General features: G+C 42.8%; 1 protein-coding gene across 1 annotated transcript in view; it reads right to left on the reverse strand.

Annotated features, from left to right (window-relative positions):
- The window catches only part of LOC122795057 (PC-esterase domain-containing protein 1A-like), a 239,306-nt gene that overhangs the window by 176,930 nt on the left and 34,582 nt on the right, over positions 1 to 27,794 (reverse strand). Inside the window, exon 4 of the mRNA XM_044063633.1 lies at positions 11,589 to 11,821. Within this exon, the coding sequence (XP_043919568.1) occupies positions 11,589 to 11,821 (233 nt within the window). The remainder of the gene's footprint in view (positions 1 to 11,588; positions 11,822 to 27,794) is intronic.

Genomic DNA, 27,794 nt, shown 5'->3' on the forward strand with positions numbered 1-27,794 from the left:
TGATGTAAATATTAACTGGACCTCCTTCCTCATAGATACCCCAACTCACACTATCAACCTCTACAATTTCACCCAACTAATCGACCTCCCTACCAGGCCAAAGATGGCTCCTCTGGTACCATCTTAGACTGGATACTTACAACACACCCCAACCATATCTCCAAATCTGGTATAATACCCGACCCCCTAGGCGACCACTTACCAGCCTTCACAGACCGCCTACCCTTCCACATAAAAAAACAACATATATTCAAGCAATCCCAAAATCTATCTTCCTTCAACCCCAAAATATTCTCTGAATGCCTCACGGTTACTAATTGGTCTCCACTGAAAAGCCTTCCACTAGATAAAGCTGTCACATACTTTAACCAAACTTTCCTTACCTTACTTGACAAACTAGCCCCTTTACAATCCAAATGCATCAAAACTAATTCCTGCCCCTGGCTATCCCAAGAAACTAAACTTATAATGAATCAAAGAAACAAAAAGACCCCAGCACCCTACAAGAATATAAACATCTTCGTAACATGGCCAAACAATCAATAACAAAAGATCGCAAAAACTACTACAGCAATCTACAATACAAACACTCAAACAATCCAAAAAAATTCTGGACATTCATCTCCTCAATACTCAACCCTGGTAATAATTCCAACCCCTGCCCCAATCCTATCCTCTCTAGTCTAGAAACAGCCACTAACTTGAACACATTTTTCATCGACTGCATAATGAAATTATCCTCCACTTTCCCCAATCCACCCACCAATACTAACCCCTCACCCTGCCTCTCAAATCCCCTCTCCCACCCCCCTCCTCCCTTAAAACTGTCTCCACCAGTACTATAAGACTGCTTTCAAAAGCTAAAACCATGCTGCAGTGCCCCGGACAACCTTACAGCAAATTTTCTTCAAATATCAGCCGAATCTATAGCCTATCCCATATCCATCCTCATAAATAGACCCATTCAGGAATTCTATTTACCAACCATCTGACATCATGCATTCATAATTCCTCTCCACAAAGGCAGTAAGAACACAGACACAAACAACTTCAGACCCATAGCTATACTCTCTCCCCTCTCAAATTCTAGAGAAAACCATCCACTCCCAGCTCATGCCCTACCTTATCCAGCACAAACTCCTCTCTCTCACCCAGCATGGCTTCTTCCCTGGCTACAGCACCATGACAGCCCTCCTTTCCTTCCTCGAAATAGTCAATCTAGCTCGTGAGAGTGGCAAATGCGTATCTTCTCTTATTTCTTGACCTCTCAAAGGCATTCAACACAATCTCCCATTCCCTTCTCCTGTCCCAGCTCTCACAGTTGCATCTATCTCCCTCAACCTTTGACTGGTTCACCAGCTACCTTTCCATGCACCAACAGGCTGTACAATGGAAAGAATCAACCTCCCCTTTCTTACCTACACCCACAGCAGTTCCCCAAGGATCAGTACTTGGTCCCCTCCTCTTCAACTTATTCATTAACAACTTTCACCTCTCTATCTCTGAAGCCTCAATCATCCAATACGCAGATGACTCCACTATCATCTGCTCAGCCTCCTGCCCCTCCAAACTTTTACTCTATACCCAAACAGCTTTCTCCAAAACTGAAACATGGATGCAATCTCATCACTTGGCCCTAAATGCCAACAAAAGAAAATGTTTGATATTCACTCTCACCAAAACCTCAGAGTTCCACAATGCCCAATTTTCCATCAAAAGTCACAATAACACCCCTCTAGAAATCGTTCAGAGTACCAAGCTACTTGGAATTACCATCAATGAAAACCTAAAAGACTCCCACATCCTCTCAACAATCAAAAAAAAAAAAAAACACCAGAAAATCGGTCTCCTCTACAGACATTACTACCTCAACTCCATCCTCTCGTCATACCCTTGCATCTACCTTCCTTCTCCCCTCTCTCTTGTATGGTGCTCCCCTATTCTCCAACCTACAACTTAGCTTTCATTTTAAACTCGAAGCCTGTTACAACAAAATCTGCAAATTTGCAACCAATTCTAAGAACTCTTCCCATCACTGTCACTCCTTACACATCCTTAACTGGCTAGAACTCCACAACCACCTAAAGTACCTACAACTTACAACAGCCCACAAACATCTTTAAACCAACAGAATGCCCCTCTCTTGCTAAATCTTTAACACCCTACATACCTACCCTCACTCCGAGATCCAAAGGCCAAAACCTCCGACATGTACACAAACCCATTCACCCTCCTGGCAAACTATTACTATCCCACACTGTAGCCAAGCTATGGAACAATCTCCCCACAACAATACGTAATTATACCTAACCAAAACAACTTCAAATCCAAGCATCTCTCCTCCAAATGGGAATGTCCTTCACATGCTCCCACCTAAAACACCCACACTACTAACTCTACAGCTAAAATCATCACTTCTTTGCAAGCGTTAACAAACCTCATAGATCTTGCTCAGAACATCTTTCCAAAAATCTTTTGCATATGTGCCTCTGGCCTACCTTACTCATATTCTCAAACTGACAAGCTCTAGATTGCAAACCAGTGTGTATATACTACTTGTAAAACTGTTACTCCTGTACAGACTAATATTGACTCATGCTACTCACTTTATTATAAATGTGGCAACTCTCTGTAATTCTGCCTTTGTAAACTCACAACTGTTTGAACTTGCATCATATAATGATGCATATTCTGTATACTTAGATATATTATAATGATGTAAACCTATATACTTTATATTATGTATTGGAGCTTTTCTCCTTGGGTCTCCAGTGAAAATGGGCCACTAGCCCAGCTGGACTAACCCGGTTAAACAATAAATAAATAAAATAAAATGTCACTAATCACTTTAGGGTTGTAGGATCAAACATCAGATCTGAGCTGGCAACTTTTTCAGACGGATCCTAGGCTCAAGCTCCTCCCACTCAGATAATCCCTTGCTACCCTCTAACCCCACAGATGGAGTTTGCCCCAGAGCCAGTAGACAGCCAGAGTAAACCAGAACCACCAGATATGTCCACCTCCTCTAGAGCCAACAGGATGGGGGAAAGAGGGAGGGATAGTGATGAATAGTGACACAGAATAACAGAGGCCAAGTACACAACTCTATTATCCATGTCACTATTCTTCACTTTAGAGTCACAGTCCCCAGCTGCCATACAATCCTGGGAGGCCTCACAAAAGGACATGCTGAAGAACTGTGGAACCAAAGGAAGCCCTGCTTCTGGACACTAGGTTGAGCTTGTAATGAGTAATGAAGGTGTGAGGAGTACACCAAGTGACTGCAGCACAAATCTCATCCAACAAATGTCAGGCTGAAAAGGCAACTGATGTAGCCACAGATTCAACAGAATGAGCTTTGACGGGTCCTGGTAAAGTCAATCCCTTACAGGTATAAACTGTAGTGATACACTAAGAAATCCAACGAGAAATTGCAATTTTGGCCACCACCCAACCTACTCTTAACTGAGAAGGCCATAAACAGTTGGTCAGACTTGCGAAAACTCTTTATTCTGTCTAAATAGAAACAACTGTTTATGTATGTCATGCCTGTGCAGCATATACTCTTCTTTACTGGAATAGTTAGGAAAGAAAACTGGCAAGTGAATGGTTTGATTCAAATTAGTCTCAGTGGCTACCTTGGGCAAGAAGGAGGGATTAGTCCAAGAGCCACTTTGTCGCTGAAAAATCACGTATGGAGGCTTGAAGTGAAAGCCTGTAATTCAGAAACTCATCTTGTTGATGTGATAGCCACCAAGAAAGCAGTCTTCCAAGACAAAAACAATGTTGCAAGTAGCAGCATGCTCGAAAGGACTCTGTAAGAGACTGCAGCACAAATGAGATGGTGAAGGATCTTTGACAGGGAGACACTTTTCAGAAAAAGCCTTACAAAGGCTACAAGAAAATGTAGGTTTGTCGTCAATGTGAAATTTAGAGATGTCCACCAGCTATAGCTTTAATACTGGAGAAACTGGCTCCATCATGAAACAGAGAAGATAAGAATAAGATATCTGGAATAGGAGCCAAACAAGACCCCGATTCCACTGCTTGGTCGAAATAGAGAATCTTTTCCATTTACTACCACAGACCTTTCTGGTGGAAGCCTTCTGAAAGGCCAGAAGGGTGTTCCAAATGGGAGAGGCAAAAGCCTGGGATGATTTAGAATTACAGGAAATGGACAAGCCACAAGGTCAGACAAAGAGTCTGAAGGTTTGGTATCGAAGATGAGAGGCATGAGATATCAGATCCAGAAGGGGATCCAGTACCCAGGGGTTATTTCAGATGAGACCTGACTCACACACCTGCCAAGGCCAGAAAGGGGTAATGAGGATCAAGGAAGCCCAGAGGCGTTGAGCTTTCAGAAGAATTCTGGGAATTAGGTATAGTAGGATAAGTATAAAGGGGGCCCTAAGGCCAATTGTGAACTAGAGCATCCATGGGGGACTCCCTGACTTGGGGGGGGGATCAGGGCAAAGTACTTGCTGCATTTGTGATTGAGAAGGGAGGCAAACAGATTACAGGTTGGTTGAACCCAGTGCAGGAAGCTCTCACTCACCACTGAGGGATTCAGGGACCTCTCGTGAGGACTCAAGATAGCTTGCTGAGCTTATCTGCTAGATCGCTGGTCTCCCCAGGAATGTGCATTGCAAGAAGTACCCCAAGATCATTGCCCATTCCCACACACTCACGGCCTCACAACAAAGCAGAAAAGAACATGTGCCCCCTTGTTTGCTGATATACCACACAACCTGTCTGTGTACACTGCAATAGTATCTGGAGGAAGGCAGGCCTGGAAGGCTTGCAACGAGAACTGCTCATCTCCAGTACATTTATATGCAGCTTGGTCCCTGTGGGGGACCACGTACCTTGGATTGTTTTTCCCTGGCAATGCCCCACTTCAGCAGGGAAGCGTCTGTGGTCACTGTGTCACTAGGGGGAGGTAGAGAAAAGGGTCTGCCCTCAAGGAGATTGGGAGACTGAAGCCACCAAAGAAGATGAAGCCTGGACAATGGAGCATAGAGAAGACCCGGAGGGCCAATCGCATCCCTGGGCGACTCCCCCAAGGGGGGGATCAGAGCAAAGTACTCGCTACACTTGGTTAGGGAAGGGGCAAAATGGTCGCAGCAAGGCTGGCTCCAATGGCTGAATAATCGATTCTCTACAGACTGATTCAGGGACCACTCATGTGGAGTCAAAATCGATCTGCTCAGTCTGTTGGATTCCCCTGTGATGTGCATTCTAATGAAAAAGCGGTTTGAAGAAATCGCCCATTCCTAAACCCTCATAGCCTTCCTGCACAATGGGCATGAATGGGTTCCCTACTTGCTTGTTGATGTACCAAACCACTACCATTTTGTCTGGTCAGAATTGCAAATGTCCCCCGAGGAAGGCCTTCCTGAAAGGCTTGCAACGTGAGAAGGACCACCTTCATCTCCAGTACATTTATGTGCAATTTGGTCTCTGTCAAAGATCACGTGCCTTGGACCATCCTCCTCTGGAAATGTCCCACCACCCCAACACGGAGGCATCTGTGGTCACCGTGGCCACAGGAAGGGGAAGAATGAAAGGTATGGAGGTCATCTGTAAGAATCTACCACTGCAGATGACACCTGCAAATCAGAGTTAGTTTGACTGGGGTTGACAACAAATAGCACCGAACAAGACAATTGTACTGATAGTGTCCACTGGAGAACTTGCATGAAGAAGCTGGATAGGGGCACTAGAAGAATGGCAGCTGACATGGATCCTAGGGCCATGAGGATCAGTCAAGCTGGTGCAGTTGGAGTGTCTAGCAAAAGCTGAACCTGCTGTCTCAAGGATCTTATTCGCTCAGGGGGGCTGCTACCTGTGTGATTCTGCTCAACTGCATTCTTATGAATTTGACATCCCATACAGGAGTCATCTTGGATTTTGCTGCGATACCCAGGCGATGGAACAGGTGCAACAAACTGAACAGCCTGAAGTAGTTGATGCATTGTGGGTGCAGTTAGGAGCCAATCATCCAGGTAAGGAAACATCTGGAATCCTTGCAAACGGAAGAAAGCTGCAACCACTGACACATTTGGTTAACACCTGGGGACAGTGGTGAGGCCAAAGGGCAGTGCTCTGAATTAGTAGTGAATGTCCCTCAGCCTGAAGCGCAGATATCTCCTGCAGCGCCCATCTATTCTGATAGTATGCATCATGCAGCTCTACAGAGAAATCCAGTCGTCCTTGGGCAGAAGCTGCAGAATGTACTGTACTGTAACCATGTGGAACACTGACTTCTTTACGAGTAAATTCAAACTGCTCAGATCCAAGATGGGTCTAAAGTCCCCCATCTTCTTCAGCACCAAAAAAGTGTAAGTTCTGCATCCTAGTTGTTTGGTTGGGACCTGCTGGATGACGCGTCTAAAAGTTTTTGAACTTTTAAAAGGGTACTCTTTCTCTGACTGGGTGGCACGTTGGGGAGATACTTCTCAACTGGAGGGAGGAAGGGAAAATGGAATATAGTAACCTCTGGAAATTATACAACACCCAGGTTTATGTTTGCCCAGGCTTTTGGGTGTAACAAAAGTCTGCACCCGACTACCTCCACAGTAAGACAGCCGGGCAGTGCTTCAGACATGCTGAGAAGGGTCTGTCAGAGAAAGGTCTCCTGCAGCCCTGGTTTTGTGGACCCCTTCTCCAGCTGCGGCAGCATCTATCATTGAATCCTTTCCCCTCTGCCTCTAGAAGAGGATTTGTCTTGGGAATCAGGAAAAGGCCCTTGGGACTTACAGAACCACATTTTATTTTCACTCTGTTGGTTCCAAGAGATCTGTTGGGGGAAGAAAATTTGATCCCTATGGCAGATAAGGTCTTGCCTCCCTGTTCACTGTGGATGGAATCTCTCTTACTGATGGCCCAAACAAGGAACCATCAAAAAGGGCATTAATGAATGACTCTATAAAAGGATCCACAAACCCGCAGAGCCTTATCCAGGCATGTCTCCTGAGGGCTATGCCTGAACCAGTCACTCGTGAGATTCCTTGGGCAGTCTGGGAGATAACTTCATTGAGGAGTTAGTGATGGAGGACATAGTGGTCAACTGGGGAGAAACTTTTTTTTAAGTCTACAATTTCCTTAATCAGATCTCTCTGAAGGAATGTAAAGTGTGCCAAGTAATTTAATGCTCTCAGCGTAAAAATGGCTGAGGCATACACTTGCTTCCCATGACTGTCCAAAGCGCGAGACTCTTTGTTCGGGGGTGAACAGTGGAGCTCTGTTCAGCGAGCTCCTTCTTGGTGGCTGCTGACACCACAATGACATCAACTGGCACTCCTTTACTCCAAAAAGGGCAGTCCTTGGGGGCCTATGATATTTGTCTGCATGTTTGGGAATTGACTCCATGGTGTCAGGCTCCTTCCAAGCCCATACAGTGATAAGGTCAATGAGCTGGCCCGTCAGGTAGCCGGGGGGGGGGAGGGGGGGATCACCCAGAATGCAGGTGGTCCTGTCCCGAATGTCTATAGGAATACTGACTCTTCTGAGGAAGGAGGTTGGGAAGACTAGTCACCCTTTTGCTTCACAATTTCTAAGATCCCCAAAGGAAATATCATTGGGTGGAGATCAGGGGCCAATGTCCTCTGTCAATGACTCCAAAGGGGAGTCTAGGTGCTTCCTCTTGCACAGTGCTTCAGAGGAACCTTCTCCGCGGGGTACTTGGGAGTATTTGGAAGACAGGGGGGGCCCCTTGCTGAGGGGTAAGCTGGAGGCTCTCTGGAAGGGGCTGACCATAGATTGGATGGATGGGAGCAAAGTCCTGATCCACAAGAGATTGAGTAGGGCTTGGTGGAAGAGGGACCATCTCTCGATGTGTAGACCATGCCCTCTCTGCCACCTGGAAGGCCAATGATGCACAGAGAACCTGCCCTCCCACCTGAGGAGCTGAAGCTACCAAGGGAGAAAGGATGAGGTCATCCAGGATCTGACACCTCCAGAAGGCAACAACCCAGAGCTGTCGAAGGCCAAGGCCTCCAGGGGAAGGGACAGCTCAGAATAGGTCGGAGTCAACACCAGCCGTGAGGACCTGGCACAGACATCTCTGATCCCAGACCTGCTCCGAAGGAATTGGGGCAGAGCTGGTGAGGGACAATGTTGGAGTTGAAGAAAGGGTTAGTCCGCACTCTGACAGCAGTCCACTCGGCAGTGCCAAGCCCTGCACCTCCGAACCCAAATATCAGGAGTGGAGGAGGCTGTAGTAATGGGGTTGAATTCTTAAGTATCCAGCATGGATCGGAGAAGGCAAGATCTCCTGCTGGATCTGGGCCCCCCCCCACCCCCCATCCAATAACATCTTTATTAAATTATCACATATGGAATAGGCAAGCTTACATTTATATACATGAAAAACAAAATGACACCACTAATTGAAAACTTTATACAAAGACACCACTGAAACAACTGTAATTGCCAACATCATACATCACTTATCTATCCAGTCATTGTCGGTTAAACATTATATGGCTCATTCAAATCCTGCCTCTCAAACCTCATTCCTTCTCTGCATGCATTTCTCCCACAATTCCCATTTTTTCCTATGTAGTTTGCTCCCTCCCTTTTCTAAAGATCCCGATTCCAGCAGTTTTCCCTCTGTTACTATATACACTACTTTTAGTAAAGCCCTTCTAGACCAATTTCCATTTTCTAGTAATTGCTATTTTGGCAGCCACCATAATTAGACTCAGCAAGGCTTTATTATGTCTAGGCAATTCAGAGTTTGTATCATAAGATGAAAAAAAATCTCCCCGGTCATTCCAATTCCCTCACCCAGCATCTCTGACCAGCTGGATCTGGGCTTTGAGAAAACTCATCATCCGATCCATATCGGAGTGTGAGGAGGAGCCATGGGATGAACCGGTTCCGCCACAGCAACTGCAACCATAGTAGACAGTGCTGAAGAAACAGGTGCCGTACTAGGGTTCACGGTGTCGATGGACCAATGTCGAACCCGAGGAAGGTCCGGCTCAGAATAAATCGAAGACCAAAGGGTAGGCTCTGGGGCCATTGTAAGATTTACCAATGGAACCAGAATTGGTGTCCGTGTCGAAGGCTCAGACTCCTCCAGGGAGGATGAAGAAGGGAAGTACGTAGGAGTCTGTGGAGAAAAATACTCTGCTCCAGGTGGGAGGGAGGATTTGGAAAACCTCTCGCCAGTAGGAGCTGACCCACAAGCCTCACTATGTCCAGTTCCGGGTGGGTATACCCGACGGGGAGTTGGGATGTTCTAGGAAGGGACTGCATTGCTGACCAAGAAACGGATCCACCAAAGGGGAATATTGGGTCTGAGGCATTATTTCTCCTTTCAGCACCGAGGTCGAAGGACCAGCATGAGGGTGACCGGCATTGGGATAATTATTTTTGGTGCTGAAAGGGAGTCAGTATTGGTGTCGAAGTCTGTGGAGGAGGTGTTGAAGATGGCACCGTAGTTGGCTGCTGAGGTACCGGAACCAAAACACGGTGGAGGGGGTTTGAGGCCCCGGTGCTGAGGGGGGTGGTGCCAATTTAGGAATCACAGGTTTTGGCTCAGATAACTCATAAATCATTTTTCTTTGCTAAATTTAACAATATGTCATAGGTCTTTCTCTCTACATCTTTCCAAATTATTCTTTATATTATATATTCTTATTATTATACATCTTTCCTAATTCTTTTGCATGCCCCCCTCTAGCCTGCCTTACACATATTCTCAAACTGACACTCTTAATTGCTAAGCAGTGTATCTATTAATGTAAAACTGTTATTTCCTGTACATAATAATTTTGATATAAGATACTCACATTATCTGTTACTAATGTGGCAACTTTCTGTATTTTTGTCTTTTCCAATTTTTACAAAACTTTGTACTTATATTTTGTGATGTTGCAAATGTCTGTCTGTATTCAGAGATTTTCTCCTCGGGTCTCCACTGAAAATGGGCCACAGGCCCAGCAGGACTAATCCGGTTAACAAACAATAAATAAATAAATAAAATGATTTAGGTTCACTTGTGTGAGGAGAGCAAAGACTTGCTCATCTTTTTATGCGCTCTCTTTGAAGGGAATGAACCCTCAGGTCTCAGAAATAGTCTCTGACACATGAGATTTAAGGAGACCTTTCAACATAAGTTTGTTTTTACATTCAGCAAGCGTGTGGGAACTAAGGCCTTGCAAATCTCACAAGGGGGGGTTTCACAGAAAGGTGCGACACCCTCAGACAGACACATGATGCATGGCTGTCCACATAAGTCATCTTCCTGTCACACTGATCCCAGCGCTTAAAACTGGTTATGCCCTTTTCCCCCATACTATGCCAAACAGGAATACAATTCAAACACAACCACAGCACAAAATCAAACAAAATCAAGGAACCACACTCATCCAATAAGCAGATGATTTTTTTATTTTTTTTAATTTTGAAAAAAAGAGACCAGGAAAGAGGAATACCAACAACGGTAATGGAAAATGCCTTAGAAGTAAGGACTTAGCTGAGAGCTGGCTTGACGCGTCTTAGTTCGTATGTGACAAATAAAATCAGAGGTAATAGAGACAGGGACACTATGGGTAAGATTTGTACCAGCAATGGTACAAAGAGCACCAAAAACTTGGTAAGAGAGGGATACTCGCAACTAAACGTAAATATGCCGCTAACAATATAAATAGAAAAAACCCCAAAAAAGAGTCTATGAGAAATAATTCTGAAAAGCTTAAAGGACTTGGCTGAGAGCTGGCTTGACGCGTCTTAGTTCGTATGTGACAAATAAAATCAGAGGTAATATAGACAGGGACACTATGGGTAAGACTTAGCTCGAGAGTTTTTTGGCTGGCGCTAGCTTGTTATAATGGCTGATTCGGTTCAGAAAATGGAACAGACACCCATCAGTAAGGAATGAATGAAGACTAACATCAGATCAGTTCTTGTAATTAAAAGATGAAGTGGGAGTCCCCCCCCCCCCCCAAAGTGAACTCATCGAGAAATGCCAGCTGACCATCGATCCTTCAAAGGCCATAACAGGAGCACTCAAGTGACAGGAAATCTATGAAGAGCTCAGCAACCCAGATCACTGACTTTCTTGCCTAGTTTGAACTACCAATAGTCTGGTCACGTGGAAGTTGTCTAGGTGATTTAGCCCTCGTAGTATACAATACATATATAGCCAAGGCTACTGCAACAGTGATCTAATAATGGACATCTACAAAAGTGACGCTTATGATCTTTTCCTATTTAAAATGCAATTTGAAAAAATTTGAATTCTGTCTTCATTCTCAGTATAAAGGTAGAAGCCATCCACACTGTTTCAAAGACTATAAAACTACAAAACCCAATACATGCTGCTCCAAGCTAATCAGAGGAGGAAAGTTAAATGCAAAATTTATATTGCTCTAAAACTGGTAATAACCCAATTTCTAGCTTTACAACCCATATCACTTATTAATCAAATAAAAGTAGATTCAGTTTTCATAAGCAATATGTTTAAATGCTTTCACAAAATGAATTTATAAAGCTTCTAATCTAAAATGTTTGTTCTCTAATTATGAATTGTCCAGTTTCTTGTGTCAGAAACTCTTAGTCAAAGTCATGCTCCCCACCTTGATACGTCCCAGACGCAGGAATTGATGATGATTACATCTGGCTGTGGGCCATTCACAAAGTCATTCAGAATGCTCTCCAAGTACTCAGAATAAACCCGTGTCAAGAAGTAAAAGCGTACAAGATGGTGATCTGTCCGATACTGGCGGACCTCCCTATAATCTGTGCCATTGGTCAGCTCACCATACTTTCCTCCTTCCACAAGGACATCACCCTCAAATGAAAGTTCTCCCTATAATAGCATAAAGAAAAGACAAAACAAAAACTGGGAGATGAACAAATTCTGCTGGGAGTACAATAATGGTTGAATTCTTTACCTTACAGTAATATCTCCCTGTTAAACAGCAACAGCAACAAATATACATCTGTTTTCCACTTGCTGATCAATGTAGAAACAAAAATAAGTTATGTACTCACCATAACGTTCCAGGTTTGTTGTCCATCTCTCCTATATTCTTGCGGGTTGGGTTCGGAACCTAGCATCAGTTCCGATTCGGACGAATACAAAAGCTAGACAGCTTCCACTGGCTTGAGGCTAACCAAGGGAGCCCACAGGATTTTTTGCAGGGGGGGAAGTGTGCAAACCCAAAGCCCCACCCACACAGCCCCACCCCCTCCACCCACGCAGCCCCCCCCCCACCCACGCAGCCATTCCAGTGTCCCATTACTTGGCTATTTCTCCCCATTTGTCATAGACACTGTTCAAATCTTTCAGTATGCATACTTTTTTATGCTTTACTTCTACAATCATTCCAGATATTTGGATTTTATTTACAACTTTTATTTCAAATTTTATAGCACAGACACTGATAGACATTTACTAAACCTAAACAAAGCAATAGTCTTACAATGAAAACACACTTAGCATTAAAGCTTTACCTCTGAAACCCACATTCACTGAAACAGCATTGAAACCCACATTCAAGGAAAATGCATCCGGCCAGTGGCAGGTTGTTTACCTTTGGGCTGTTTTCAAATCATAAGCTCCTTGCACACATTTTTAGAACCATGCAAAAGTTCTTTGATTCACCTTCCTGACTATTAATTATACTACATAATAATTGAATTATATCCCTTGTATAATACAGCACCACTTGTTAGAGTTTGTTTTAAATTTATAGTTCTGAACATTTTTCCTTTAAGCAATGAAAAAATCATATGAACCAATAATGACAACCTGCCCAATTCAAAACATTTCAACCGTAAAGGGCCACTCACAGTTGTCATACAATCCACCAATATCAATCAATATGCATGATCTCTGCAGAAGTAAACATCATCTGAATAATTCCACATTAAAGAGATCTGAAACCAGTGATGAGGTTGTTGCTAGAAAACAACTTTATATTTCAGTGTTTCGTTTACAAATTCAGTGCCTGTTGCCCTTGAAGAATAAATTGCCTATGTTACATTAAAATAAATGGTAAGATGGTATATTGCAATAGGGAATGGGTGGCAAGCTGAAGGTTCATAGTTATTAGGTGTCTCATCCAAAGGAGGACATACTAAGAACTGCAGTACCATACCCCCTTAAAATACAAATGTACATGTTGTATGAATAGAACCTACAGCCCTTTGCATCAAGATGCAAGTATGCTACCTGCTGAGCTAACACTGCTTTAAAATTCTGTACCACAATAATGATAGCATTTGCTAAACAAAACAGTTGCACATTTTAAGCAGACTTGGCATGAGCAGCAGTAACCTTTGCTTCCCTTGAAGCTCACAATTCCTTGAAAATGCACTTGAAAATAAATTCCACCTGTTAGATCTAACTAGGGCATTTCTCTTTCACACACACACACACACACACACACACACACACACACACACACACACACACACACACACACACACACACACACACACACACACCTCAACTTCTTAGTGCAAGAAATACATAAATAGATTTTTTTCAAAGTTACAACTGTAAACTGTGTGTGACCATGGTGTTTGTTTTTGACAGAAAGGTATAAAGGAACTCATGGCTATGTATATAGTTGAATCTCTCCGTACTGAAGTACTCCCTACTATGATGCTGCTTTAATAAATAGTGTATTTGCATTCAGAAACTTTTACAGTTTTTATACTGAATTTTATAGCTACATGAATTAGAAAATAACCACTTTCCTTTTTCAGAGCCGAAGCTAAAAAGTCCACTCCTTACAAGCACTGCTTCCCCTGGAAAACATCTATATGTGCATCATCACAGAGACCTAGTTCAAGACCGATGACAGCACTCCTTTAATGCAGTATTTCAATACCTGCCACAAGTTCAGGCCTATCACCAGAGATGAAAAGGTGATGGTGTCTACATATTCTTAAAGAACATTTCATCTCCAGACTTGCTAGGTGAGATAATGACGTGGAATTCCTCTGCATCCAACTTATACTATATTAAAATATGAGACTTAAAACATCAATTTATCTAACAATATCATTACACTATAATAACTGTAAAAAAGGTTTTATGGAAATAAAATCATTTATGCCAGGAAATTTTGTTGCATTAGTTAACATTTGCCACTGACTTTCTTTTCTACCTAAGTAGGCTTTATAATTACCATCACATTGTGATATATTTGTATAATCTATGATACCAAATATAAAATTATGTATATCACCTTTGTCCATTATATGTCTGGACAAAGCATTTTTGGTATATTTCACCTTGATCTTATACCTATGTTCATATATGCGTTTTCTAAATGTCTTTCTGTTTTCCCTATATAGAAAGCAGTGCATACTGTACATTTAGCGAGACTATATTCCTACTATTGCATTTTCCCTTTTTAAACTTTATACAAGTGCTGTTGACATCATTTAATCTGCATCCAATTGCTTCATTTATAACAGAACACTGTTTACACGTTCCCCATTTCTTAGTATGTGTATTTTTACACATTTTTTGAGAGTTCAATCCATTCAATAAGTGTTTTATATTTCTACCCATTTTATATACAATACAAGGTTTTTCTCCTACTACATCTTTAGCTTCTTCATCTCCTACTAATTTATTCCAATATTTTTCCAAGATTTCTCTAATATAATTAACATAAGGTGTATAAGTCAATACACATACTCTATGAAATTCATCATTAACTTTATTCTTCCTAATAATTTTTTCTATACCAATACCTAAAATGGGGGTATACTTATTACCCCACTCAGTAACAATATATGTCGATATATCATTTAATAATGTTAAGGGGTAACCCCTGTTAATGAACATATTTCTTATATTATTAATTTCTCTAACCATTGTGTCATAATCAGACGTCATCCTTGCCACCCTTATTCATTGTCCATTAAAAATATTTCTTAAGATATGTTTAGGATGGTTACTTGTGTAATCAAGATAATCATTAGAGAACGTTTCCTTTCTATATAATTCAGATTGAAAACCTGTATCAACATGTTTAATGTACGTATCCAAATATGCTATACCTTCTGTATTGATATTATATGTAAATTTCAAAAAAGTACTTGTCGTGTTTAGATAATCTACGAACTTTTCTATAAGTTCTATAGGTCCATCCCACAGCAGAAACATATCGTCCAGAAATCTTGTATAATATACAACATATTTGTAGTACATACTAGTAAAGAGATACTTAATTTCCCATTGAAGCATAACTAAATTGGCGAAAATTGGTGCACACGATGCACCCATGGCAACTCCCCGTGTCTGTTTATAAAACTTGCCTTCAAAATATATATAGTTATGCTCCAATACTAAACCCATCATATCTGTGATTAAATTAATACGATCCCAACTTAAATTTGAGTATTTTCTTAAGCTATCACAAAAATAATCCAATCCTTCATTTCTAGGTATGGAAGAAAAAAGATCTATAATATCAATGGTTATAAATATTACGCTCCTTTTCCATCTATTATGTGTTAATTGGGATAGGAACATCCAGGAATCTTTAACTAAATGTGATGTATTATCATAAATGTGCTTAACCCACCTATCAATAACTACCCCTATATTGAATGTCTTAGATCTACTTTCTGAAATAATAGGTCTAAATGGGGGGTTAGCAATATCTTTGTGTATTTTAATTCTTACTTGTTCGAGTCGAATTTACTAGCAGACAAATTTAGTTCAAACTTCAAACATGTATGTGTATATACAGCAGAGTGGCCAGAATTCAATATTTTGTGCTCAGACATCATAAATTTGCCCATACACCACCCAGCTAGCTACCACTTAAAAATATACTCAAAAATCTGCCCTTAAAACTTCAAAAAGGGACACTTGTTTAACTATTGCCACTTATAAACCATGAAAATGTTATTTTTAGTGGTGCATTTCTATCAGGTATGTATATTTTGCACTCTACACAGTTTAGTCAGGTCTAACCATTCTAAACCTTAGAACTATAAAGTTTCTGAGACAATCAGAAAAAAATTAAATTAAAATTTTGCTTAGTGGCAATCACCAACATTGGGATCAGTCCCTTAACCCAGATACTTAGTATACGACAACGATTTCCTCTCTTTAGAGGCTGTCTTCTGCACCTTTACAAGTCCTTTTGATAAGTGTTTTTGTCATCTTCAATGCCCACTCTCCTTTTTTATGAATAATCTATTTGATAGATTTTACAGGCAGAAGGATACATCTTGACAACCATGCAGATGGACAATATAGTTACGACTGCTGAATCCTACACAGATGCACTCTATAAGCACTTAAGCACTTACACAAGTGCATGGATCGTGCTATCCCAAACAGAACCAAGATGCTATCCTCCAAAAAAAGGAAGACAATCTGGTGGTCCCCTGCCATAAACAAACTCTACAACAGAAGAAAGAAACTGTTGCAAAAGACAGTAAAATCCCATGAGTGGACGAGTTCACTGGTCAGCCTCAGAAAGAAGCTGAGATCCCTTATAAGATCCTCCTAAGCTAGCTACAAAACAAAATCACCACTGATTCTTGGGACAACCACAAAGCATTCTATAGCTATGTCAAGAATCTCAATGGCAACACCCAGATCTGCTCTGAGTTACAGCACAACTGCATGAAAATTACAGAACCCACTGATATTGCCAACATCCTGGCAGATCGTTTCAGTGCTAACTTTACCCCCCTCTCACCTCCTAAAGGGCCCATATGCAGACTCCCTGGAATCACAACTACACAGGTAAAAGCTACACTCTTGTAAAGCCAAAAACACAAACATCCATAGGACCGGACACCATCCCAGGCTGTGTTTTACACAAACTTCAGAACAAACTGGCTCCCCACCTAAGCACCATGTTCAATCATAGTCTCACATCAGGCTTTGTGCCCACTGAATGGCACATAGCAACAGTTATCCCACTCTACAAAGGGGGGAGCCACCTCTGATCCAGAGAACTATTGCCCTATTAGCCTTGCGAGTCTGGTCTGTAAGGCCATGGAATGTATCATCATGGAACTCAAACAAAGACATTGGTAACCTCCAAACTCTGGACCCCACCCATTTCGGGTTTGTGAAAGGCAGATCATGCCTCCTGAACCTGATCGACTTCTTTGAGGCAGTCACCAAAGCTGTAGACGAGGGTAAGGTGGTTCACACAGCCTATTTAGATCTTGCCAAGGCTTTCAACACCATCCCACATTCTGGAATTATAGCTAAACTCACTATGTATAAATCCCTACGTCAGAAGATGGGTTGCCAATTGGCTCACTGACAGAACCCACACTGTAAAAGTTGCAGACTCCAAATCTGACTTCAAACCAGTGACAAGTGGAGTACCACAGGGTTCAGTCCTGGGACCTCTCCTGTTTGGTATCTACTTCTCTGAAATACGACTTTTGGCTAATGAAGTTCGCAGATGACTGCAAACTAGGAGCCATAGTTGAGTCCCCAAATGATGTGGACATCCTAGAGTAGGGCCTCACTGAGACAGATGCCTCGTGTCAGAGCCATGGCCTCAAGCTCAATGCCAAAAAGTGCACGGTCATCCCCTCTGGTAAAAACTCTGTACTCATGAGCTACTACATAGGTGGCAGTCTACTTAACGCCGAATGTGTGATAAGAGACCTGGAGACCCAGGTGGACAATAGTCTCTCCTTTGATAATCACATCACCACAGTAGTCAGGAAATCCTTCTACGTGTCACATCTCATCACAAAAGGGTTCTCATCTAGGAAAAATTAGGTCATTGTTCCCCTCTACTCGGCACTCAGACCCATTATAGAGTACAATGCCCCTTTTGGAATGTACCTCACAAGACATCTGCAGCAGCTGGAAAGGCCACAGAAGTACTTCACAAAGAGGATTACTGGTCTAAAGTAGATGCCCTACACTGACCGTCTCATAAAACTCCAGCTTTACTCCGTAGCATATCGCCTACTCCTAGGTGATCTCTGCCTAACATATAAAGCTATGTCAAACCCAGAGCTGTTGGACATGCTGCCCTAAAGAAATCCCAATCCCTCTGAGCTGCACGCTCTAGGGACCTAAACCTTGTCACCACAACAAACAGGACATGCTGGAGGGATAGATTCCTGTCCCAGAGACTTCCTATGCTCTGGAGCAAGCTACCCCCATCTATGTCAAGCAAAGTTCCTCATTAGCATTCTTTATGAAAAATCTTGATAAGTGGATGGGAAATAGGAAATACACCCCAGGGATCACTTCTGTGGCTCTGCTTGACAGGGGCACAGGAGAATAACTTTATTGGGTGGTGGAAGCCAGGGAACCTTGTTGGCTAGGTTTACTTAGGCCCTTGGGCCGATAGCATAGTACCTACCTATGAACATAATTCTACACAATCTGCTTGCAGGAAGTCCATTTAAAGGGGATAATGAGTCTGGCTGGAAATCTGAGAACTCTTGATACCCTTATATTTTATCACTCTCAAAGACTCTTCTTTGTGCAGTTACCTGTAAGGAGGAGGCATTATCAAAGTGAATAATTTAGCCTAGGTAAATCATTTTGATTTTATCTCATTTGGCACATAAAACAGTCAGTCACCTTGTCTTTGAGTTTAAGAAACAGTAGATTAATAGAACATGGTACAATATGTGGGCTCAGTCTAGTACCATGGTAGCTGACTGAAATTACTAGACAGTGACCGACAGCATTTTATAAAGAAATGAAATATGCCATTGACTTCTGATTCTATCACATTTCTAAATATTCTAAGGTTATATCTGGAACAATACTCCAGAGGTTCCATTTGGCTCAACAGTTTATTGCTCTGGTGCTGACCCGTGGAACTCCCATAAATATAAGAGACTGAATATCCAAGACAGCTACTTTACTAAATGATTCACTCATGGCAGTCTTTGTCTCAGAAGATTGAGATTCATTAAATTTCTGCATAGAAATTAATAACTTAATTTTGTAAATAGCTGATGTTGGTCCAGACAGCTAGTTTCAGCCAAAATGTGCATGCTAAATCAACAGCAGTCTCAAACATATGAGCAACAGCTTCATTTGCAGTACCAGGTTGAAGTGCAGGCATACATTGTTTCATATAAGTTTTAATTCTAAATGTAAGAAATTTAGAAGTCATAGCCTTTAGGGAAAATTTGTCTGGAGACTTACGAAAACATACCAAGCACTAGCAGGTGTGGAAAAACAAACCAAGTAATAATAAAAACTAGTTTTTAGACTAGAGAGAGAAGTAAAGCAAAACAAATCACTGTCACTACCAGGAGTATGCCTGGAATTCTCTACTATTCATGGGTTCAGTGACGTACCATGAAAAACGGTGGTAGGTAGAGAGGGGGACAAACTCTGTACAATGTCAATGCTGAATCCCAGCAGAGAATGGCATGCAACAGCTATCTACTTAAGTTGTTTCAGGATTATAAAACTGAAGTTAGTCATTCTGGGTAAAACCCATGTGGTTTCATTGGAGGTACTTTAATATTAAAACATCTTCAAACCCCCCCCCCCCCAAACAGTTGTTGTCCTTAATAATGTCATACGCTTGGCAGTACCCTTGTTCCTACAAATCAAAATGTCTGAAATTTATTCTTGTTTGTGTGATTCTGACACAGTCAGCCTAACCCATAACAGTGCATATAAATCTCAGTGGTTTCTTTACTGTATCTAAAATATATATACAAGAAAGACTGAAGAAAATGGCATCAGCTGCATCTTTTGTACCCCTGGCGCACTGATGTCAGGGAAGAAGCGACAGCAACCGACGCCGGACCATGACTTTGGAATTCAGGCCGACTGCGGGTAGCCTGCCAGCAGGATAACCCAAGAGTAATGACTGCAACAGTGAAACACGATGAACATCATAGGCAAGATGGACAACAAACACAGAACGTTATGGTGAGTACATAACATCTTAATGTTATGTTATCCTATCTCGCCTTAATTCTTGCTGGTTGGGACAGTGGAACCAAAGGAAGACTGGTTCCAGGAGGCCACATCAACTTTGTAATGAGTAATAAAGGTATGAGGTTTCACCCATGTGGTGGCTGCACAAACAGAGTCCATGGGAAGCCTAGCCTGAAAAGCAGAGGATGTTGAAACTGCTCACAGGAATGGCCTTTTACTTTGCCTGGTAACTGACTGTTATTCTTAGTGTGTGAGAAGGAGATGCAATCCAAGTCATTTAGAGAAGGTTACTTTAGAAACTCTCAATCATTTTCTTCTGTCTGAAAATGACAAAAGTCTGGTCAGACTTACTGAAATCTTTGGTCTTATGCAAATAGAAACGCAGCTGTCTGTGAACATCTAACTGATGTAATGTATACTCTGCCTTGTCAGTATCATTTGGAAAGTACACAGGCAATTCAATAGATTGATATAGATTGTTTTCTGAACAAACTTTGGGGAAGAACAAGGAATTAGTTCTTAAAGACACACTGTCTGAGGAAAAACTATACAAGGAGGGCATATAGAGAGAGCTTGAAGTTCTGACACCCGTCTGGCAGAAGTAATAGCTATCAAGAAGAGAGTTTTCCAGGACAAAAACTTTAAATCACAAGATGATCCGGGTGGCAAAACCAGGGCAGATGGCACAAAATTAAGGCCCCAAGGAGTTGGCGGTTCTCTGATCGGGGGTCTGAGTAAGAATGTGCCTTTTAAAAAGGCCTTACATAATCTGATAGACATAATAGGCATGCCCATTTCACCAGTATGAAAATTAGAGATGGCTGCCAGATGAACTCATAGTAGCTGCTGCCACTCCTTCGTCAAAAAGCTTTGACAGAAATTCTAGAACTGCGGTAATAGGAGTTGTTAAAGATTCTATATTGTGTTTAATAGCCCAGTAAGAAAATCTTTTCCATTTACTTGAAAAAGTTTCCTCGCAGACTGTTTGTGGGAAGAGACTAAGATATGTAACTGCAGGGGAAAATTCGTAATACCTGGCTAACTGTTGAACTGGAGCAGCCATGCTGTCAACTTGAGGGTGTGGATGTACGGATGGAATGCTCCTGATGAGTGGGTCAAAAGGTCGGGAACTGGGACCAGAATCCACGGTTCCTCCAGTAAATGGGTCCAGAGAAAAAGGAACCAAACCTGTTGATGGCAGTAAGGTGCAATGAGAATCATAGTGCTTTTCAACGTTCCGGCTTTCTGAAGCACTTTGGGTATTAAGGGGAAGGGGGAAAGGCATAGAGTAGTCCCAGGGGCCAATTGTGGGCAAGTGCATCCCTTGGTGACTCCCCAGAGGGGGAATGAGGGCAAAGTGGCTGCTACATTTGGCATTCATGGAGGTGGCAAAAAGATTGCAGCAATGCTGGCCCCATCTCTGGAAGATCTCTTCTGCAATTTCTGGTTTTAGGGACCACTCGTGAGGCAACAGAATCGCTCTGCTGAGTTTGTCCATTATGTTGGATTTCCCCAGGACATGCGTTGCTATCAGAAAATGTTGAGAAACAACTGTCCACTGCCACACTTGTTGTCCCTCTTGACATAGGGGATACAACTTGGTTCCTCCTTGCTTGTTTATGTACCATACGACTGACATGTCTGAATCGCAACTGTTCCTATCGGCAGAGAGTCTTGAAATGCCTGCAGTGCATACAGCACTACTCATCTCTAGGACACTGATGTGCAAGTGGCTCTCGTGTTCTTACCATAAGCCTTGGACTGTCATTCCCAGATAATGCCCCCCCACACGATCTGGGAAGCATCCGTGGTCAGTACTGCTCATGGTTGTGGAAAAACAAAGGGGATGGCCTATGTACAACTGTTCTGTCTGTAACCACCACAAAAGATCTTTCTTGTACGTCTCCATAATGATTATCTGGTGTGAGAGGCAGATCTTGCATGGACCACTGGGCAAAAAGTAACCATTGCAGAACCCGCATGTGTAGCCGTGCTACAGGAACTAAAGAATTGAGGCTGCTATGGTACCCAGAACCTGCAACACAACCCTGACTTGGACCCTTCTTTTGATATCAATATCTTGATTTGACTATGAAGGGACTGAATTCTCTTGGGGGTAAGTTTTGCCACCATCTTATTTGAATCCAATTCTGCGCCTAAGTAATGTGCTGTGAAGGTGACAAGGCAGTTTTTTTTAAGTTTACTGTAATGCCTAACCTGGCGCAAAGAAGCATTGTTTCGTCCCTCACCTGCAAAAGTAGATGCTTGGTGGCGGTGGTCAGGAGCCAGTCGTCTAGGTATGGAAACACACAGAATCCCTAACATCTCATGTGAGCCGTGACCACTGCCATGCATTTGAACACTCTGGGGGCTGTAGTGAGACCAAAGGGCAAGGCCCGAAAATGGTAATGACTGGCTCCTAGCCGAAAGTGTAAATATCTCTTGGACCGCTTGTCCATTTTTATGTGGCAATGCATGTCCTGGAGATCTACTGAGCACATCCTATTGTCTTTCCCTATAAAGGGAAATATTGACTGCAGTGTCACCATCCAGAACTATTTCTTTATGAATTTGTTTAGTTTGCTGAGATCCAGAATAGGTCTCTAGTCCCCTTCTTTTTTAGAACTACAAAGAACATTGAGTAAATTCCAGATCCAATTTGGTCTGCGGGGACATCTTGGATAACTCTTTTCTAGCAACTTGAGTATCTTGTGTTGCATACTCCTTTTGACTGGATGGAACATCTGGTATGGACTGGGTTATGGGAGAGGGAGTAGAAAAGGTTATGCAATGTCCTCTGGATATGACTGTCCGTACTCATTTGTCTTCGAAGATCTCTAGCCAGGCATTTGGGTAGAGTGACAAGTGTCCCCCGACTGCCTCCAGAGAAGAGCAGGCGGGCCCTCCTTTCAGGAGAGCTGGAAGGGCCTCCCAGAGAACATATCTGTCGTCCTGATTCTGCGGACCCCCTCTGCTGTGAGGTCGGGGTCTTCCATTAGCACCTACCCCGCTGTCCCCCCTGGGGGGGGTGCCACCACATGCATCAGAGAAACCTTTTTGGGACTTGTGGAACCACATCTTCCCACCTGTCTGACCTTTGGGATAAGGTCTAGATGGAGCGGAAAAATAGACTGACAGCAGACAAGATTTTCCCTTCCTGCTCGCACCTGGTCAAAGTATCTTGCACCTTTGGTCCAAAAAGGGATGAACCATCAAAAAGGGCGTTGGTGAAGGAAGACTTGAAGGGTTCGGCAAAACTTCAAAGACGCATCCAGGAATATCTCCTTAGGGAAATTCTTATAGCTGATGCTCTGCTCGGTCCATCGGCTGTGTACGAAATCAGTTTCATGGAGGAACTCACAATGGAGTTGAGGGTGGAGAGCTGTGAGGAAACTGTCTGCAGTCCCAGAAGCTACAGAACCCTGAAGGGCATCTCTTAGCTCTTTGAAGAGATCCTTTTGAAACCTCGTAAAATGGGTCAGGTAAGTTCAGCGACAACAGGGTAAAGGCCGCTGAAGAAAAAGCACGCTTTCCATATATGTCCATAGTCTGTGACTCTGTTGGGAGGATGAACAGATGAGGTCTCTGATAACTCCTTAGTGGCCACCGCCATCACATCCACAGGGACTCCTTTGGTCAGAAACTCCTTTTCAGTAGGGACAGTAATAAATTTGTTAGGCCTCTGCAGAACTGGTTCCACTGTATCAGGGGAAGTCCTGGCCTTACATGAAATAACGGTAAGTAACTGGTCATGGGGGGAGTCACCAAGAAGGTGGAAGGGTGAAATCCAAAAGCCTCCAGGTATACCAATTCATTCTCTGAAGGGCTGTTGGGCTTCCAGCCACCCTTCTGTTTCAGGATCTCAAGGATGTCAGCAAAAGAGACATCCTCAGAGGGGGACCCTTCAGACTCATCCAGATCGGTGTTCGATGTAACCGACTTAGGGGAGTTGGTGTGCTTCCCCTTGCACAGTCTCTTCAGGGAGACTTCCTCAGAGGGATACTCAGTTTTGGAGGAGATGATGCTGCCCACAGGGGCTTCCTGGGGCTCTGGATCTCTACGCTGGGGAGGAGTGGGCGAAGAGGAGACTAACACCGGCGCCGGTGAGGGAAGAGAAGATGGCTCCTAGAGTGGAGCTATCTAGAATGACAGCACTCCACCAGCTCAAAAGCCCCCTCACTCCGAAGATGCCGAGGATCAACTCCAAAGTGGAGTGTGGCCCCAAAGCTGATGTAGGAGCTGAGCTCAACCTCACCGAGGCACTGAGTGGTAGAGTCAGCTTGTACAGCTGTTTGTGACGACTACCCTCCCCGGGCCCAACGGGTGAGCGTTGGCTCCCAGACTCCTCGAGATCTGAAAGATCTGAAGACATCAAAGCAGATGACAGAATAGATGATCCTAAAGGAGGTCCCAGTACAGATCAGTGGGGAGGATGGCTTAATGGTTAAGGTGTTTACCTTACAAAGACAAGGTGCAGGGCTTGATTCTCACATGGGGAAATTGGCTAGGCTTGAAATGGCCCACAAGGGTAGTTAGCCTAGTACGAACCTATGAAGATGGTTCCACTACTATTGGACGCAGACTCTCTGGCTCCAAAACCACCACTGGGGTCGGAGGAGGAATTAGAGATGGTGCCTTAAGACAGCCCCAAATCATTTGGGGTCAGAGACAATAAATTTTAGAGTTTTAAGCAATCTCTTCACCACATCATCAGATAAGCTCCTGGAGGAACCAGAGAATAATGAGGGATATCTGGCCCTCTCCAAAATGGGCGATCTCAGTAGAGGGGTGACTGGCTCCAATACAGGAGACCGTCTCTTGCTCGGTACCTCTATCGGCTCCGCAGACACTAATGGAGCCCAAGACTATGACTCTGGCCTATTGGAGCAAATAGCTCTCAGTTCCGATGCAACAATTTTCTTCAGCGGCTCCGAAGCTGAAGTCGCAGTGGCAGGTCTCAGAGGCTTTTGAATGAGACGAGGATGGAGAAGTAGGCTTGGAGCTCCGAGACATATCTAAGGATTCCTAGAAAGGACCTTTCAGTAAGCTTCTAACCATTAATTTGTTTTTACGCTCCTGAAGCACTCTACTACTAAATCCATGACAAATGGTGCAAGGATCCTGTAAATGGATGGCACAGAGACAATAAACAGCTAGTGTGACCATCCATAAGGGACATTTTCTGGGTACATTGGTCGCACTTCCTAAACACAGACTGTTTATGTTCTCTCTGCCCTTTCTCTTGCGACATGACACAAATATGCACTGTACAAGTCAAAATACACTCTTCAGTGTAATAAGATAACACCAACGAACACGGCTCTAACCCAACTACAGGGCCTCGTAACTAAGTAAAGCACACCAGAAAAAAATGGAAAGGTAAAATGCAAAACTAGCTCTCCTCCAGCTTAATCCTTAGCCAACTTTTTTTTTTTTTTTTTTTTTTTTTACACAACAAAGACTAATATAAGTTGTAGGAGTAAGAAAAAAAGAATCCTCTAAAATGGATTCTTCCAAAAGGGAGAACACACAAGGGAAAGGGGAAGCAGCCCTCCAAGTTAAACAGGGTGCTTAGAGCCCTCTAACTTAAATGGATCTCTCGATAATCCCAGGGAACGACATTATACTAAAACAAAAAGGACTAACAGAACTCTATTGCACATGGTTAGTGAAAAACTAATAGATCTTAAGCAATTTTCACAAAAATCCAACTAAATAGAATACTTAGCCAACGAGCCACCAGGAACACTTCTCGATCACTTGAGCGGCAAACGAGATGTGGGCATTTTAACCAGTGCATCATCGGATAGGGGTTAGCCTCGAGCCAGTGGAAGCTCTCGAGCTTTTGTATTTGGCAGAGTCAGAACCGATCCTCAATTCCAAACCCAAACAGCAAGAATTATGACGAGATAGGACAACAGAACATCTATGTACTTGCCATAATGGAATGTCACAGCTTCATTGTCCACATACATCCATTTCAACCTCAGGGTATCAGCTGAAGCCAGCAGCTAAATGGCACTTTTTCAATTCTGCCAAGCTCCAAACTCCTCCCCCAGCTCTCAATGTACCATATTCCCTCCATGCCCATAATTCACCACACTTCCCCTTCTTCAGACTGAGTTTTGCCTGTGTGACACCCGTGCCCTGGCCCAGCAATCAAGGAGCCTCAGTCCTCACCACCAACACCATATATGAGAAAAGGATAAACAATACACACAGTAAAGTGCAATTTCCTTTAAGAGCACACAGATCCAAGTCAGTCCGGGGCTGGTTGCTCCCTTGCTCTCCAGGTCCCCAATAAGACTCCCCACTGGCACAGCTATGGGGTCCAGATCTCAGTCTAGTGCGCAAGCTAAAACCTCCAGCACCCTCTCTGTCCAACCAGTGCTTCATGTCCCTGCCCAAGTAGCTGACACACACACTGTGAGAAGAGTTTATATAACCACAAAGAACATTCCAGGGGAAGGCTGACAGGTTTTCCAGCTGCGCTTCTTTTCTCCAGACTATACGGTAGTACCACTTGCCACCACCCACTAATATTTATCAGCTACTCAAAGGCCCTTACAAGGGTGTCCAATTATTAATGTGCAATACTACTATCCAATTGGTAAGTGCGACTAAACAGACAAGGCTCACTATAAATATGCAATGTAATCAGAGCTTAACGTACCTCTACACAAACAGCCACAGTTGAAAGATTTAAAAATATTTAATAAATAAGACAAGACAATACTTCTTACTACACAGTGCTAGTCAAGAGTTCAGAGAAATATTTAAAATAATACAGTAGCACAATTCTGACATCACAGAAACTGTCTAATATTTCTAGTTTCCAGCTATTTCTAAAAGAAAACACAAGTCTAAGATAAACTTACATAAGAAAACAGGCAGAGTGCTGATGAGTCGGATGGTCAAGACAAAAATACTTAATGCCTTCTGATTCTCTGTTTAAATTGCTACCTTCAGTCCTGATTCCCACTACAGCATTTTTTACACTTTCCTAGTGCTACCAAGCTAACAAGAACTGCATTCTTGTTATCTTGTACCTGCGGGAAACTATAGCCATAAAAGACATTCCACATGTAAACTCTAGTAATTATTCCTTAAGTTAAAATAGGCAGGATGCTTCCGTCCAGACTCATTGACTCCAAATTTTAACTTCAAGGGACAGACATGAAATAATTTTAACTTCTAAAGACAGACAAGAAATGCTTGACTTAGCTTTCTTTACAGCAGAGAGTAATGTTGCTACATTGCTTTAAGTTCAACATTTCACAGCATATTCTTTCATTTAAGAAAACAAGCTTGGACTTTCCATTCATATTTACAAATGACAGAATTATGTACCAAATTCTATCTGGCTAGGCTGGCAGCCTTCATCTATCATCACTCAATCTTCACAGCCTGGAACATGCATAACACCAACTTCTACAGCAAAGTGTCGTTATCAAGACTCTAGATCTCACTGCAGGCAGGACTCGTTTATGAAAGAACGAAGATGGAGGGGTTGTTAAAGTGGGCGGACATGATCTTTAAAATGAACAGACCTTTCCTATCTTACATGATCCACTCTGTTCACTAACTGTAGCAGAGAATCCTCAGCAACAACCTCATAAGCATCAAGAAAAAAAATAATAAAAAAGGCGTATGCTGGACCTGAAAGTACACCTTGACTGAGATAGCATCCAGCCCCGTGTCTTACAAAAGTACACAGTGAAGCTTACCTTACAACCACACAAATACCAGAGGAATTCTTGAAAAAAAATGAAGAGGCAGCCATGGCTCTCAAGAGTGTGCTTTGAGATTAAACTTTCATTTTGCATCGAAAAATAATGCAGACAGATACCCATCAAGTCAAACTAACTTGGGCAAACTTCTGCCTCGAACTGTATGGAGCAAAGGA

The sequence above is a fragment of the Protopterus annectens genome, chromosome 2.part1, assembly GCF_019279795.1.
Source record: "Protopterus annectens isolate FY-2018-M chromosome 2.part1, PAN1.0, whole genome shotgun sequence".
Classification (NCBI taxonomy): Eukaryota; Metazoa; Chordata; order Ceratodontiformes; family Protopteridae; genus Protopterus; species Protopterus annectens.